The sequence below is a fragment of the Halictus rubicundus genome, chromosome 11 (assembly GCF_050948215.1).
Source record: "Halictus rubicundus isolate RS-2024b chromosome 11, iyHalRubi1_principal, whole genome shotgun sequence".
In the NCBI taxonomy this organism is placed as follows: Eukaryota; Metazoa; Arthropoda; class Insecta; order Hymenoptera; family Halictidae; genus Halictus; species Halictus rubicundus.
In genome coordinates, this window is record NC_135159.1 from 10,233,305 (window position 1) to 10,249,947 (window position 16,643).

The following is a 16,643-nucleotide window of genomic DNA, read 5'->3' on the forward strand; positions in this document are numbered from 1 at the left end:
CTATGCGGCCTGCCAGTACGATTACGAAGTCGTTGGCAGCCAGTCAGTGGAGAGTGCAACTGGCGCAGCCACAGTTTCCTAAATGGGTCAACACTCTTCCGGCAACGAGCGGAACCCTAAAAAAGAACCCCCCCCCCTTCCCCGAAAAAAAGAAACACATGCGAGTATTTGGTGTACAAATTAATTCGTGGCTTCCTTTCTCATTTGCTCGTCCAATTCCCCTACTCTGACATTTTTTTTTGTTTTTGTGAACCGAATCAATGGAAATGTCTGAAATTTATAGAAGGTATATTACTTTTTCAATTTTAGCTCTCCGACTTCGTGCCGATATGTTTGATCGCGGCCCGCTCGATACTTCGATACCGCCTTCAAACTTCGAGAGTTTCTTTCTCTTAAGGCCACGGCGATTTGCCGATCTATCTTCCCAAGTTATGCCATATGATACAATAGGTACACCCGCCGCTGTCTTTCTTACACGAACGCTCTTTGTCGCTGCCTTTTGTTGCCGGGAAATGTCGCTGCTTGGAAAGCAGTTTTCGCAAGATTTCTCTTTTCCTGATTTCTCGGGCTATTTGAATGGAGAACTTCTGAGCGAATGGTTTTTACCAATTTACAGCTTGGAAACTCGCACGAGTCGCCGCACGAACGAGAGTAATTTCTTTCCGGTTTTTCCAGAATGACATTTCGGTGAGAGATCGGTGACAAAACATTGTTATGCTCAGTTATTTCTTTGTGAAACCTTTATTGGCGTATTCGCCACGTTTTTCTGATTAAAACGAGCCCAAACACGGTACAATTCGGATCGTATTTGCTTGTTTAATCCACGATTTTGTAGAACCTCTCTTATCCGAACCGAATTCTCCATCATCTGAACACGTGCTTCACATGTGAATGATTCGATCGAAATATGCAATACGATTCTAATTGTACGAATCGGTAGACTTTAATCTAGCACTGGGGGAACTTTTTGTGACACTTGTGTTCCAGTGAGCAGTTCGGATAAGCGAGGTTCTACTAAATCGTGGATTAAACAGGCAATGGCGAACCAAATTGTACCGTGTTTGGACTCATTTTAATCGGGAAAATGTGACGAACGAAGGAAAGGTAATGGAGGGAAGAAATTACTCAATCGTTCGGTTCGGATAATAGAGGTTCCACGAAATCGTGGATAAAACGAGTGAATGAGAACCGAAGCGCATCGTGCTTGGACTCATTTTAATCAGGAAAACTCGATGAATGTGATAGTAAAGGTTTCACAAAGAAATCGTATCGCATAACTGCGATAATTTAAAAAATTTGTCGGGCGCGTAGGGATTGATTGTCGATCGAAAGTTGGCTTGGTTTACCTCGTGGCTGGTCGGATTCCCGATGGCAGGATGATCCACCAGGGTGACAAAGAAGAGTGGTCCCCAGAAGATACCGTAGGCGGCCGTTATCACCAGAAACATCTTCACCCTCTGCACACCTTCCCTCTCCATCCTCTTCAAGTAGTTCCTCATTTTCCGGTGCTCCTCCGCCGCTCCGCTTCTCTGAAGTGAAACTTCTTTTTACCGAGGCTTCTCTTTTCCTACTCACGGGCAAGAAACCATTCTAACCGGGCGCATCAAAAACGTCTCGTCTCGGGTCGCGGGGCAAAAATGTTCTGTTGAATCTTTGACCCGATTCAATTAGGCTAGTTCCGCCGCTGCGAACGGTTCCTGATGGCTTAAACGGCTTCGAACGACTCGAACACCGAGTATCTGATCTTTCAACGTCAGAAATTGGCTAACTTTCCTAATTGTGGAACGAACTTTATGAAATTTTCTAACAATGAGGTATGACGATGCTTGTTTAAACAATTCGTTTGGCATTGGTACAACAGTTGTGGAATTAATGAACAATTCTTCGAAACTGTTCGAAAGTCTTGGATTAGGTGAAGAGAAAATGTTTAAATTAACATTTCTTTTGTGTTGTAATGCACTCTCGATTGTAGGTAACATTTTACAGCTAGAAAAGTAACCGATCAAATTTATGATTGACTAAAATGACGGATTTCATCGATTTACTTTTGGAAACATATATGTACAAATTTTCATTAGTTTCATTAACATTATTCTTTGTTCAAACTTTCTCATTCTTCTGCGAGATAATTGTACTTTTACCTTCCATTAAGAAATTAAAAATGAACAAAACAATTCACTAAAATAATAATTGTTTTATGATTCTGTTCAGAAACAGTTGGGTTTTTTGAAAAATGTTCGTAGTAGCGAATAAACGTGTTTTAATCAACAGTATTAACGACGGGATATTTATTTAGATACAAATGTAGTATTATAATATTATATTAAAGGTATTTTTGTAAAACGAATAGTATTGATAATTATTTAAAGTTGTTATTTAGATGGAAGATTTATTTGGTATTGAAGAAGTCTGTTGTGCGAAGAAAAGTTTGCAGTTTGTGTTTTCAACGGTTTTCGACACTGGTTTTGAGACACCCGGTATTTCATCAGCTGGTATATACAGGGCGGAAATGATTTTTTGATAGGTTTGATTGTTACCTTGGGCGTGCCACCGTTTGCGGATGCGGCGGAATTTTCAGGAACCGCGTTTGTTTGCTGATTGCCCGTCGCATTCACGAGAATCGTTAGCAGTGCTACTTTTACCTGACACAGAAATCATTTATGTTAAACAGAAGATTATTTTCTGCGACTGCACCTTTTTCTTTTTATCTAATTCCTGCAATAATTGCACATTCGTCTGCGTGGGCCCAAAATGCCCCCCAATATTCTGTTGTTTTTTAATCAGTAGTTTCTAATCAGTTTACAAGTACAAATTAACAAGAAATTTTGCATAAACATTGAACTGTTACAGTTGTCTTTAATTTGTGGAGAGAACTGTAGTAAAAAACTTGAGATAAAAAAAGATACTCCGAAAAAATTGTACGCTGGACCAAAATAAATGTTAACACTGACATTAACTATGAAATCAAAAATTAGAAAATTCTAAAAACTAATAATTTTGAAAAGAATGAAATTAGCAAATTTGAAATGAAAAGTTAACAAATTCTAAAAATTTTCAAAGACAACTTTATTGAAAAGTTGTGTCAATCTTTTCATTTTATTGAGAATCGGTGTTGAAAGTTTAATTTTGTTGAGCAGCAGCCTCAAAGTTGTGCTTTTATGGAAAAGTTTTGCCGAACTTGTCGTTTTATCGAAACTGTCCAATGCATCAAATAAAAAGTCACTGACAGAAGATCACTCGAAGTCATGTTTCATTCAGGGCATGTTCAAATAAAATTTGAATGCAATAGAATTCCATATTGGACGTGTGTCATCCTTCTGTGACATGCATAGATCTTTTTGTAAGATAAATTGCGAGCAATGTTTCGATCATAGCGCAGTTTGATTGGAAAATATTGTTACACGCGGTATCGTATCGTAGATAAGAATCTCTGTTGCGTTGAATTATTGGAAAGATTATTCTTTCAGTGGCCAATGGAGGTGATAATTGCGAATTTTATGTTCAATCGCTGGAAATCGTATACACCAGTTGATGGAACGTTAATTACAGGCTGGGATAGAGTTCATGGTACAACTGTAAATTAGAACACATGTTCTTGACTAATTACAGAAGTGCAAGTGGAATATTAAGTACGTGTGATTATAGAAATACAAAAATATACATGAATAATATATGATGAGAAAGATTAGAACAATATAATTGGAATATTATGAAAATTTGTCATTAAATGGTGAGAAACATACAACTGCAAAAATCAGAAATATGTAGTGACTTGCATTACTCGGAAAATTGAGAAATTATTAAAATACAATTATAGAAGTGCAATGAGAAGATTTATAGGCTATTAAAATCTAATTAGAAAGATGCAATTGAATAACTATGGAAAATGTGAAAAGTACAATCAGAAATTTGAAGGGTTACTAGAATATAACTAGAGAAAATTGGGGAGGTGCAACTGGAACATTGCAAACTTATTAAAATCTAACTAGAAAATTGGGGAAATGAAATCAGAAAATTGTAGAGGCATTAGAATGCAATTAAGAAATGAGGAAAGTGCAATGGGAAGATTGAAATGTTGTTAGACTATAAATGCAGAAAATTAGGATAGTGCAAATAGAAAATTGAAAGGTTATTAACATAAAATTGGAAAATTAGGAAAATATAATTGAACAAAATTTGAGAAGGCATTAGTATATGATTAAAAAATGATAAAAGTGCAATTGGAAAGTTGTTAATACATATCTGAAGAACTGAGAAAATGTAATTGGAAAATTGAGAAGGCATCAGAATATTATTTAAAAATTAGAAAAATGTGCAATTGAAAAACGGGAAGATTGTCAGAGTACACTTGTAGAATTAGGCAAATGCATCTACAGAGATTACGAAATGTGACTATAAAATTGTGAAATGTAACTAGAAAATTGAGCAATCCAATACCAACGTCGAAATATCGAAATATAATTGAAAACTAAGTAAACCTCCATTTTAAGAAGAACGTGTACTGAAAAGAACCGGATCCGTCAGCCACGTTCCCCCTTATTTCCTGCTCTCGAAGGATCCGTCGTATTCGAGTTGTACCATAAGCTGCAGCCCACGCTGTACGAAAAAGATCAGTGAAAGGAGTGACGTACCGCTTCGACGTTCGCCTTGGTGAGATCTTTGTGCAGTTTCCTGAGATGGATCAGCGTGAGGCCGACGCAGATGATGTTGATAGCGATCCACAGGGCGTTCAGTATGTAATGTCGAAAGGGGCCGTGCACCAGGGGGCAACTCGGCGCATTGTGCCCGGTCTCTGTGTTTGCTGCGAGGGCTCCACTCAGAAACGTCGGCCCCAGGTTTATGGTGATGCTCGCGAACCAGATCATGAACGTGCCGAATAGAACGCACTGGAATCAACAACAGTACAGCTCAACCTCCTAAGCACTGTACGCCACTATACTGGCTTCCGTGGAAAACTTCAGTTTGAACGGTACGCCACTATAGTGGGTTTCCGTGGAGGCACTCAGTTTAAACGGTAACGCCACTATAGTGGCTTTTTTGCCCTCCGTGGCCAGGCGCGCCGTCCCTGGGAGACAGGCTTGCGGACGAGCGCGCCGTACCTGGGAGATAGAGTTGCGGACATTTGCGAGAACGAGGACAAATTGAATTATACGATATCATTTTATCACGCCACTGTGTAAATTAAAAAATTGCTACAGGTTGTACAGTGTGCGCACTCTTAAATGGCGTACTCGTTTCAAGGAAGAGTCTATTAATTTTCCGATAAAAAATTCCCGGAAGTCGCGTTCTTTCTAAATTGATATCACCGCTCTTTAAAATCGCAAAATGGCGTAACGCGTTCGAGAGACATTCAAAACAGAGGGGAAAGGATGTACGCATCAATCTACGATGAAATTGCGACGTCGGTATTCGGCGAGACAAAAAGCCGCCATCTGTGTCTCGCAATTTCCGGCCCCCGGCGGTAAAGGATCGAAGGGTCTCTGCGAGAGATCTCTGCGTCGTGTCCTCGATCCGAAAAGTTGCGTCTGCTGACCCATTACGTGACACGTCGCAGCGCGCCGCGCCGCGCTAAATCACCGTGAACAGCTGGCGACCGAAATGTCGAGCGGCGATTTCCGTGCCGCAAGATTCTGCCGCATGCGGCACAAAGGTCCGCGTCCCCGGCGAAGATTGTCGGAAAATTAGGTTTATGATACGTCAATCGGTATCAAAGGCGAAGAGCCCGGAGAGGACGCCGGGAGAGATGCACGTGGTCAGCAGAAACACGGCGAGTAAATGCGACGTTCTAGTGCCTCGTTCCTCGGTCAATTACGCGATCAATACCGCCGCCATCTTGCACGTTTCCTTCGAAGCGCGATCCCCGGTCCTTTGATGCGCCCTTTTCCGCGCCGCGCGTCGCCATTGCCGCGAATTTTTAGCGCTCGTCGCAGCGAAGATTCGTTTCAATTTATTTCAATCCATTCTAATTTTCGAAACAAGGTTTTGAGATTGTTAAAAAGATTTATTTTTGCTCCCCTTTCGCGCGAGCGAGGATTTGTAACTTACGCGAATTTCTCTTTTGTTAGACCGTGAAACCGAGAATTTTTAGAAAGACTCGAGGTCTGAGCAAGCCGGGAACGATGAAAGAAAAGTGGCAAGGAGAGGCCGAAAAAGTTTGCGAAAGTCTGGTGACGGAGCGATTTGTTTAAGAGAGAAACTTTGTTTAAGAACCTATCGGACAAAGGGTTCGAGGGATAAGGAACAGATCTGAGATAATGAAGAAACTTCGGGGAACCAGGAAATTCCAGGAACGAGGAAAATTTACAAAGGAACGATTATCCTTGCTAATTGGACGACAAGTTGATTCAGTCGATCGATTGTCTTACTGGGTCGAACTACCGTGGCCTCGCGGCGACGAAAAATAAGTCTGATTCGCCTAATCGCGTTCCCGACAGCCACTGGCAAATCAGGATCGAGTGTCACTTGCAGTTTTACAAATTCCAAACTGTGTCTTCTTTTCATCATAGTCTTACAAACAAAAGATTGATTAAGAAAGATTATTTTTTCCATTTTTGTTCAGATTTGATCAAATATTTATTATTTTTCTGAGAATTGTTGCAAAAGTGTAACCGGAATTAACATTTGTTTCCGTGAATTTTTCAATTTTCTGATTTTTTAAATTTTGTGGAAAGAATATATATTTTTAAAAAATAATTTATTGCATAGCAACACTAGTTCAGCTCCGAGAGGCGTTACTTAATTTTCCGTAGGAGAAACGTTTAGAGATGTCAGCGCAGCTCCTTCGTCTTTCTTTGAAATTGCCATTCTTTCACTTGTGGGTACATTCTCGGCGCACGGGTCTCCCGCTGAACTTAATTAGGAACTTAAGTGACATAAAAGGCCTTTTAACCGAGCTCAAGTTTCGGATCGATTTAACAAGTGTAAGCGACGCCCCGCGTTTTAATATAAAGCGTGTCTCGCCGGTAAAACGGAAGTCGAAAGTGCCACTTAAAAATTTATTTACAACTAACTGGCTCTCTAAAAAATTTATCAAATTCACCAACTCCATCCAATCCTCACTCCTCCGCCCTTTAAAAATTCCATGTAACTGATTAAACAGAAAAAGACATTAAATTAAATGCTCCAACATTTGTCAAATTTTACCAAAAAAAAAAAACCAAGAAGTATTTAGAACAGTGTCATTAAATATGTGATTCTTAACAATAAATTTTGTACGAGAATTTCCATAGAACAATTTTAGATAAACAAATTAATGTCTCTAACAAATGTAATATTTTAATATTCACTTGCACTGTTTATTTAACTGTAACTAAATTGTATTAACGAAACAGGAAGAGAACATTGTTAAGTCATAAGATAACTCAGGAATCATTTACAACTATTTTATTTTCTTTCGAATCGTCCATTTGTTTTTCACTAAATTGTGTTAATCGAACGAAGGAAAGATTATTGTAAGTGATAAATAGCGAAAGAAAAATCACCGCTATTTATTTGATAATCCGTGAATGGATTGCAGTTCGTGAGTCTGACCAGGAAGATCTTCTACTACTCGTCAGAGTTGTCGGTCTGATCAGCGACCGAGCTATTTCACTTGATAGCCGTAGGGCAGACCTCATTTTACTTGTCCGCCTGGAACGAGGACTCATCCTACTTGTACTGTGCCATGAGCGCACCTCGTTCTGCTTGTCTAGCAAGAAACGGTATTCAATACGGTTCACTGATTAATGCCAACCATGATCTCAGTCACTCCAAGAAAAACAGGAGTCCATTCACTCTGTAAATATAGACGCAAGACACTTTGTTCAGATTTTTTACTTCCTCCGCGAGAGTTCGTTCTACTGACCGGACGAACTATAGATTGCAACATATTTTCCATATTCGAGGGACCCATTGCACTTTTATTATGATACAGTCGATGAGTTAGGGTCGTCCGACGAGTACCGGCACCCTCCACTTTACATCTGTCTAAATTTTATTCAATTTGTCTGAGTAGCTCCGGCTCATTCTACTTCAATGACGTGCAGTTTTCATTCCATCCGGCTGACTAGCTCAAGACCAATTCCACTTTCGTCGACGACACGCCGCCAGTCTGGTCTCACTTGTCTGATTAGTTCCGGCTCATTCTACTTGGCCGGTTATGCTCCTTCGTTTCGTTTGATTATAGGCTTATTCTGCTCGAGCGATTACGTAGGTCTTTATTTCACTTGTCTGACTAATACGATGTGATTTTACTCGAACCTTATACTTATTTTGTTTCGCTCGGCTGACCAGAGCAACGTTACTCTACTTATCAATTTTATTTCCAGTTGGTTGTCCAATGCAAGCTTATATTACCTCAAACATCCATTTCATTTCACTTGTTTGACCAATCCCGTTTCATTCCCCTTGGAATGATAGAATTTGTTTCACTTGGCTGACCAGAGCAAGGCTATACTACTTGTCATGGAGTTTAATATTTCTAGTTGACTGTCCAATGCAAGCGTATGCTACTTAAGGTAGGATTTTTATTTCAATTGTCTAGCCAATGCAACCTAATTCTACTTGATAAGATAAATATCTCGTTCGTCGGATACGCGTACGGTTATTCTACTTCTTATTGGATTCTTATGTCATTTGGCCAGTGAAAGCTCATTCCATTTGACGAGGGATTTTTATTCCCCTCGTCTGCCAAATGCAAACGCACTCTACTCGAAGATGGGAAAATCTTTCATTTGGTTCGCTTGGCCGACCATAGTTATCCTACGTTTTATGGGATTTTTATTTCACTTGTCTTGCCAATGCGAGGTTATCCCGAACGATGTGAAGTTTTTATTTCCCTTGCCTGGTTAATCCTAGCTTATGCTACTTGAAAAGGGGAAATCCTCCTTTATTCCACTTGGCTGACTAGTGTAACGTTATTCTACACTTTATGGGAGTTTTATTTCATTTGCCCGGCAGTTGCAAGCTTACGCTGCTTGATGTGGGATTTTTATCTCTCTCTTAGCTGGACAGCGCAAGCTTTTTCTACGTTCATTCCACTCGCCCGATTACTGTAAGGTTATTCTACTTCTTCTAACGCTTTTATTTCATTGACCTGGCAATTGCGAGTTCATTCTACTTGATATTTCATCCTTATGTCGGACTAATTTCGCTCTTTTCTACTACGATTGATAGAATATTCACTTTCCCTTATTTGTCTGATCAATGCAAGATTACTCTACTGTTTTAAAGCATACGTTACTTCGTCTCCACTTGTCTGATTAGCGCAGACCCTCATTCCACATTTCTTATCGTGTGCAATTTCAATTTCCTCCCGTCTGTGGACGGTGTCGTTCCACTTCACCGGCTCGATGAAACCTTCATCTTACTTCCATACGATCATTGGAACAATTCGTTCTAGTTCACTAATTCCCTGCGAATTTCATTTCGGTTTGTTGCCTTCTGCGGAAGCTCGTTCTGCTCCGCTGGTCCCGCATAGCTTCCATTTCTTTTGTCTTCGACCGTCTGGTGCAACGACTCGTTCTACCTTATCGATTCCGTGTGTATTGAAATTTTATTTTAGTTGTCCGATTAATATTTTATTGATTCACTCCGAGGCATTGTGAGACTGTTGCGATTGTCTCGCTGATCCGTTTACGGACTTCTCATTGTGCTCTGCTGTCTATTATTCGATTCATATTGGTTTCTGAATTGTTTATTGGTTTTGTTTCTGTCGTCTGACTAATGCTCGACCTATTCTACTTTAGGAGCACAGAGGGCACAGGTGTATGAACCTTGTTTCGCTTGGACGATCAACATTTCATTTGGTAGTAGATCAATTGTTCTAGAATATTTTTCGGTTTTTCTAATAAATTAATCGTTTTTGTTAAGTGATTGCATTCGAGCTGAAATCGCACTTTACTGATCGCACACAATCTCGTTCGACTGGTCTAATCAACGTGTAACGTATTCTAACAGATCGAGATTAATGATACAGTAACCTCATTCGACTTGTCTGACCAACGTTCAATTTATTCTACTTGATTAATGATGCACAGGTCTTATTTGCTTAGGCTGACCAATCCTCAAACTGTTTGACTTCACCGGTTGCAGTGAAGACCCCGTTTCACTAATGCTTGATTTATTTCACTTCCCAGAATAATGTTTCATTCATTCTAGTTTGTTCAACAAATGATTCATTTATTTCAACTGCGTGGACAATTTTATATTCATTACATTCGCGTATCTGTTTTATTTATTCTTCTGGCCGCTGTTTGGTTCATTTTAATTGCCGGACGAATGTTTGTTTTATTCTACTCGGGCGACAAGAGCTTGATTCATTTCACTTGTGTAACGTCCCAACTGTCAGACTAGTGTTTGATTTATTCTACTTGTCAGCTCGTGTTGTTCTACTCGCACTGATGAATATGTAATTTATGCCAACTATTGTTTGATGTATCCTACTTGTGTGGGTGTTATTTAGTATATTCTACTTGTCTGACCATTGTTGGGTTCACTGTACTTGCTAGAAAAATAACCGATTTGTTCTACTTTCTGGCGAGCATGTCACTTATTCCAACTGCCTGGCTAATTCTTGACGTACTCTACTTGTCCGATCATTACTCGATTTATTCCACTCGTCGTCCAGCATTCGTTGATATATTCTACTTGCCTGAACATAATGCGATTAATTCCAATCGTCTGACCATTGTTTCATTTCTTCTACTGAACACAGAAATAGGTGGTTCGTTCTCGTCCGAGCATTGCTGGCCTGTTCTACTATTCCAACAACCACCCAACCCTGATCAATGGATATCCCATTCTACCTATCCCACACGTGTTCCGTTCCCTTTGTCCGGGTACCACTCGAGTCATTTTACCTCACTGATCGTATACAGGCCACGTTTCACTTGTCCGACCAGCACCGACTCTCTTCACTTTATCAACTCTCTGCAAGAATCGCATCGCTCGTCCGACTAAAGCTTGATCTCCTCCACTTAAACCCTCATACACAGCGCCTCCTCTCTCACTCATCCGACCAATTCTCATCCTATCGCGCTGTTCTCACTCGCAAATCCCCAGCAATCTCACCGATAAACAATCCTCAAACAACAAAAGCACCGGGATCTTCCCCCAAACAAATCCCCACACAGTCCAAATCAAACTTAAACAAATCAAGCCTCGTCTAAATCGTACCGTGAGCAATTCTAACACTATCAAGCTGATCCTACGCTCAAATCTGGTTAATACAATATCACCAATAGAAAATCCTTAATTAACAAATTGACGAGGAACTTCTCCAAATCTAATAGATTAAAGCTCGATTAAATCGTACGACGAACGACTCGGGGAAATCGGGACGGCGCGTCCGATAAAACGGCCGTTTCCCTTATCGGCGTAATTGAAAATTTGATTAATTGCTGTTTGGTTAATCGAACGAGCGTCCGACGTGTCACGTGCCCGTCGCGGCCGCGGCTCGTCTAAACGATTGTGTCACAATTAATTCCGTTGTGAAAGCGCAGTCATCTCGTCGCGGACAGTTTACACCGCAATCGGCCGCCATGGGTGTCCGCCCTAACAATGCATGTGACGCTTCCATTATATCCTCCATCCACCCCTACGGCCCTCCCTCCCTCCCGCACCACCGCGATCCCCTAAGCTCCTCTTCTCCCCGTTTTACACTTCAGTTTCGCGGAAGGGAAATTCTTCCATCAAATGCACGTGGCACACAGAAGGGCGGCACGTCCGTACGCGTCACACATACGCGAGCGTAATCGCGCCAATTTATACGCTTCCCGTCGGACGGTCGACCCCTTCGAATTTCAGAAAACACCCTCCGCCAATTTCCAGGCCTGTTTTTCGACGAATTTCGCGGTTTCAAGAGCTCCCGATTTAACGCGTTCCACAATGCTCTTCTCTGGCGGCGGAATTTTTTCGAGAGAAATGTTTTCTATGGGGATTTGTTAAGTGAACATTGTGGAGTACCAGCATATTTTTTCTTTCCGCAAAATCGCGAGATTATCATTTTTTTTTTTTTGTTTAATTACAAGTCTCAGCGATTTGCGAAACCGTTCGAATTCTTTGAGAGAGTATTGGAAATTGTAACGCGCGTGGAGACGCAGGAAAATTTTTTAGCGGATCGAATCCACCGCGGGTTTGAAGATTGAAGCTTCCCCTTTACGATGACGCCAGAAAACTTGACGTACGATTTTTTTTAGCGGTTTTATTGAACTTTGAACGAGAGGTGGCAACTTCGCAATATAGTATGACCGGACCCCAGTTTCTGCCTCGTAAAGCAGCCAGAAAAAATCGTGCACCAGATTTTCAAAACTCGTTAGAAAGAGGAGACTTCAATCTTCAAATCTATGGTAGGTTCATTCCCGAGAAAAATTTTTCAACGTTGCTGCGATCGTTCGAATTTGAAACTTTGAAGAGTCTCCTTTTGAAGTAGCTTCGAGAAAATCATAACAATTTCTGAGAAATCTTTCTGAGCACACTGTGTATATATTAACACTAGGTTCACGGGACTCGTCGAAACGACGGGTTCTAATATTTTTAATTTAAAATTATTAAGATTCTAAGGATGCATACACGAGAAATTATTTTAAAAATATTGTGTTATAAACAATTTTGCGGCAAGTATGTTTGACAAATGTCCACCGATTCACCACGACCATTACTTTTTCTACACCCTGTAGAAATGTCAGTTTGACTCGTGGAAACCGGTTTCGATCGACGCAATTGCGAATAATGTGGAAAATTGATTTCGAGGAAGGAGAAAACGATCAGTTTCGGTTCTCGAGCACAGTTATCGGTTGCTTATCGGCTTTGTGGGGAGTTTGCATGAATATGCCGGCTGCGTGGGGATCGATACATCGTAAGAAAACGGAAATCTAAATAAAGAAACGTGGCGGAGACTTGCCTGAGGCGAATCCATGAGCAATGGTGCCGTCAGATCGGCCTCCTCGTCGGTTTCCGGAAAAATCGGGCTGTCGTTCAGAACGGTAGTGAGCATGTTTACCGTGGAGACTGTCACCAACAGGAGAAACGCTGTCTCGACCAGGGAACACTTGGTCATTGGCTGACAGTACAGGATGCTCGATCCAAGGGGCAATAAAATGGCGGCTCGAGCGCAATCCACCATCGCCTGGTGGAACAATAATCCCTGCGACCACCTGCGACACGCGATCAAAGGCCCTTCGTTAGATCCTGCGCCTGCGGCTACTATTGAATCATTAAGGCGTCATCTACTCGCCCTGGATTAATATTGAAACTGGCGTCAGTGGTCAAATCATCGATTTTAGGTACTTCATTAAGGGATGAGTGCAGATAATGTTGTTTTGAGATATGTAACATTTTGGGAAAGTTTTTTGGCAATTTTTGGATAGTCAATTCGTCATCTACTGATTGTTATTTAATATTCCACTTAGCATCAGTAGTCAAATGATCGATTTTCGGTACTGTACTAGGGGTAAATATGAGTAATATTGATTCTGGATATGTAAAATTTTGTGTCAAATATATTTGGCAATTTTTGGAACATTAATTCGTCATCTAGTGATTGTTATTTAATATTCAACTTAGCGTCAGTAGTCAAATGATCGAGGTTAGGCACTGTATTAGGGGTAAACATGATTAATCTCCGTTTTTTCAAATATAAAATTTTGTAAGAAAATTTTGTATCAATTTTTTGATCATCACAGATTCCAGGAAATAATTTTAATTAATAATGAATTGTGATTTGAACTCTTTTTTCATCTCATCGTTCCAAGTATTTTCAAAGCTATCGTGTATTAAAATGTTACAATTATAGTGTATTAGAGATTCGATAAAGGGGAGAATTTATAATCTAATATTCGATCGAGAAACTCATGCCAATCAATCAAAAGCTATAAAGTGAAAAAGCTAAAAGCCAGACTAAAAGCTTAAAATAAAGCTTTCCAGAAATAATGTTTTCTGATACGATTATAAAGTGGAACGAAGCTTCCAGGAATGAACTATTAATATTTTGAAATGTCTATAATAGAACATAGTTTCTAAAAGCAATGATCGTTAAAACGATTATAATGGAAGCTTCTAAGACGATTATCATAAAACCTAGCTGACAACAATAATAGACCCTTGAACGTCTATAACGAAATAAAGCTTTCAAAACAATTTCTAAAATGGTATTTCTAAAATAATCTATTCTTTCCATTTTTATAACAATCAATGTTAATAACGGGATTGAAAATTTAGATGAACATTTAGATTTCTTTCACGTGTTCTACATTTAGACATTAAAAAATCGTCTTCAACAAACTTAAACCAATAAATAATGTCTATAAAAATAATACACGTGTATTTTAGTGTAAGAGTAATTTTCATAATGATTATGAAGGTACAGCGAAGCGGTCACGGTCGATCTAAATTGACAAAGGGAGTGAAAACTCACCCCCAAAATAGAAAATCATCCCTAAGCCAAAAGTACCTTACAAAAATAACGTACGGTTGTTCGAGTGTCAGAATTATTTCTAAAATGTTAATAATGGAACAGTAGAGGGTTCTGGGTAAATCCAAGTTGATGAAGGGGTTGAACGTCGTCGGGTACAGTTTGTTCACGCAATATTAAGGGTGATGGGCACTTGTGTCCGCAAAACGCGGCCCCCAGCTGGTCGTAGTAGTGTCCCTGTGAATCTCCGTTGGGGATTACCTGCGTAACTGTCGTTTAGCCAGGATGAGGGCCATGAGGACAAAGTTCGCCCCCATGCCGAGGGCGCCGAGGCTGAATATAAGTGTCGCCTCGGTGGCGCCTCCCGGGTGGCACTGGAATACCTTCGATGCGTTCGACGACACGTTACCAGAGGCGCCGATCCCGAATCTCAAGTTGGCCCCTATCATCGCCACCGATTCACCTGTCCCACAAATAGCGATTATCGTTAGTCCTTGTGCATTGTCAAACTTTTGCTTAGGGTAATTCAGGGACGTTGGACAGGAACTGCTTTTTCGGAATTTTTTTTTTCGTGGAAAGTGTTTGACACAGCGGTTTGGAACTTTGTGGGTTTGTGGGAGCGTGTTTGAGGGACACTCGGGAATTTTTTGAAACGATTACGTTGATCTACAATCGTTCATTTAATCATTTCAAATATCTAAAAAGAGGATTTGGCATGTGGATGCTGATTCGGGTCATAAACATATTAGAAATATATTTAAAAATTTATTCTACAGTTAGAAGGTTTAATACAATTCTTTTGGTACGATAACTGATAATTGGACAAAATTGAAAGAAATTTTATTCATTTTACATGGTAGCTGTACCTAGACTATTCCTGATATCTGATCGATTTATTCGAAATTAATTAACACGAAATCGTGGCATTTTCAAGATATGTTCAATTTTGACCAATTTTCCCGTATTATTGTTTTCAATTTATTTACACGTTCTCGTTAATGTGAAAACATTTTTCAAAGTGTGTTCACAACTTGCTCCGGTAATATAACATTTAAACAATTGCGATAACCTTTGTTTTATCGTCTCGAATTCTCGACATTTGGCAGGTGAACGTTTCGTGACTGCCACAGCGCATTAAAGTCTAATACCACTTCGTATTTTTAGTTTGCCGAGTTCTACATAAATAGCTGGCCGAAGGCTTAAAAATATTTCGCGGCCGATTAACCCGGCGAGTAGCATTTAATCGGTATTTAGGATTACGACGATAAGTCACGGCGCGGCGCGTAAATTATGCAGATGAAAATTTCGAGGAGAATCCAGAGTTCGGGGGAGGGGGAGGAGGGGAGGGGAAAAAAGACCCGACGTTTCACGCGCATCAACGCGATCCCAGAAGTGGGTATAGATCCGATGGGATCGTCCCCGATAAGACACGTTGGGAGAAGTGACCAACCAGCGATTTCGAATAAGCAGTCCTGACCACGCCAATTTAATTGAAAAAAGTAGCCCTATTACCATTTTTCTTTTCCATTCTACATTCGATCATTATACGTAAAAGATTCTTTGGAATCATCATATATTTGCTCTCAGTTTGCCGGAAATCACGTATGGTAACGTTATAAACAATTTTAGATGTGAAGTAGGGTTGGAGAAATGACAATTGCAACAAAGACAAAAATGGTGCACTAATATCATGTATACATTGACTTATTCTACTGTCTGTGTTACATTGTCCTACTCTACTGCCTGTGTCTCAGGAAGGTTGATCTCTGGTCCGCGTAAAAGGGGCTAATTCTACTTAATCTGACAGACAGACATTCTACCTACTGTCTTAAACAATTTATTGTAGTAACGAACAACTACTTTCAAACAATCAAACACTATAAGTGAACAATTCTTTAAAATTATTATATTGTGACGTCAACATCACTGTTGACAAATGAGCAGACCTCGGAACACTATGTAAATAAATAAACATGCCACCACTCTTGGTGGAGACGTGCTTATTCTACTTTCTTTGTCACATAGGCTGAATCCGCTGACTCTATCATTGATATATTCTACTGAAACAGACTTTTTCTCGCGATTTTTAGAAAGAAATCTATTTTCCCCTTTTCAGTGTAACTGTTTCTATTGCATCACCTTAACCGAACTTTAACACTATTACTTTGTTAACCGAGTCGCAAACAGGAGTTCAAACAAATAGCGGTCGAGCTACTAGAACAAACCCATTTCGCCAAAGTACCGGGGGAAGTTC

At 40.1% G+C, this 16,643-nt stretch overlaps 3 protein-coding genes across 4 annotated transcripts in view; 2 read left to right on the top strand and 1 right to left on the bottom strand.

Moving 5' to 3' along the window:
- The window catches only part of LOC143358944 (uncharacterized), a 321,603-nt gene that overhangs the window by 256,816 nt on the left and 48,144 nt on the right, over positions 1 to 16,643 (top strand). The window lies entirely within an intron of this gene.
- LOC143358929 (midasin) overlaps positions 1 to 16,643 on the top strand; it is an 85,740-nt gene that overhangs the window by 14,687 nt on the left and 54,410 nt on the right. The gene's annotated exons all lie outside the window — the stretch shown is intronic.
- LOC143358935 (uncharacterized) overlaps positions 1 to 16,643 on the bottom strand; it is a 49,011-nt gene that overhangs the window by 4,081 nt on the left and 28,287 nt on the right. The window contains exons 2-6 of the mRNA XM_076796480.1: positions 14,651 to 14,852; positions 12,881 to 13,133; positions 4,632 to 4,886; positions 2,538 to 2,642; positions 1,347 to 1,529 (exon numbers count right to left, since the gene is read on the bottom strand). Coding sequence (XP_076652595.1) covers positions 1,347 to 1,529; positions 2,538 to 2,642; positions 4,632 to 4,886; positions 12,881 to 13,133; positions 14,651 to 14,838 — 984 coding nt within the window. The 5' untranslated portion in view covers positions 14,839 to 14,852. The remainder of the gene's footprint in view (positions 1 to 1,346; positions 1,530 to 2,537; positions 2,643 to 4,631; positions 4,887 to 12,880; positions 13,134 to 14,650; positions 14,853 to 16,643) is intronic.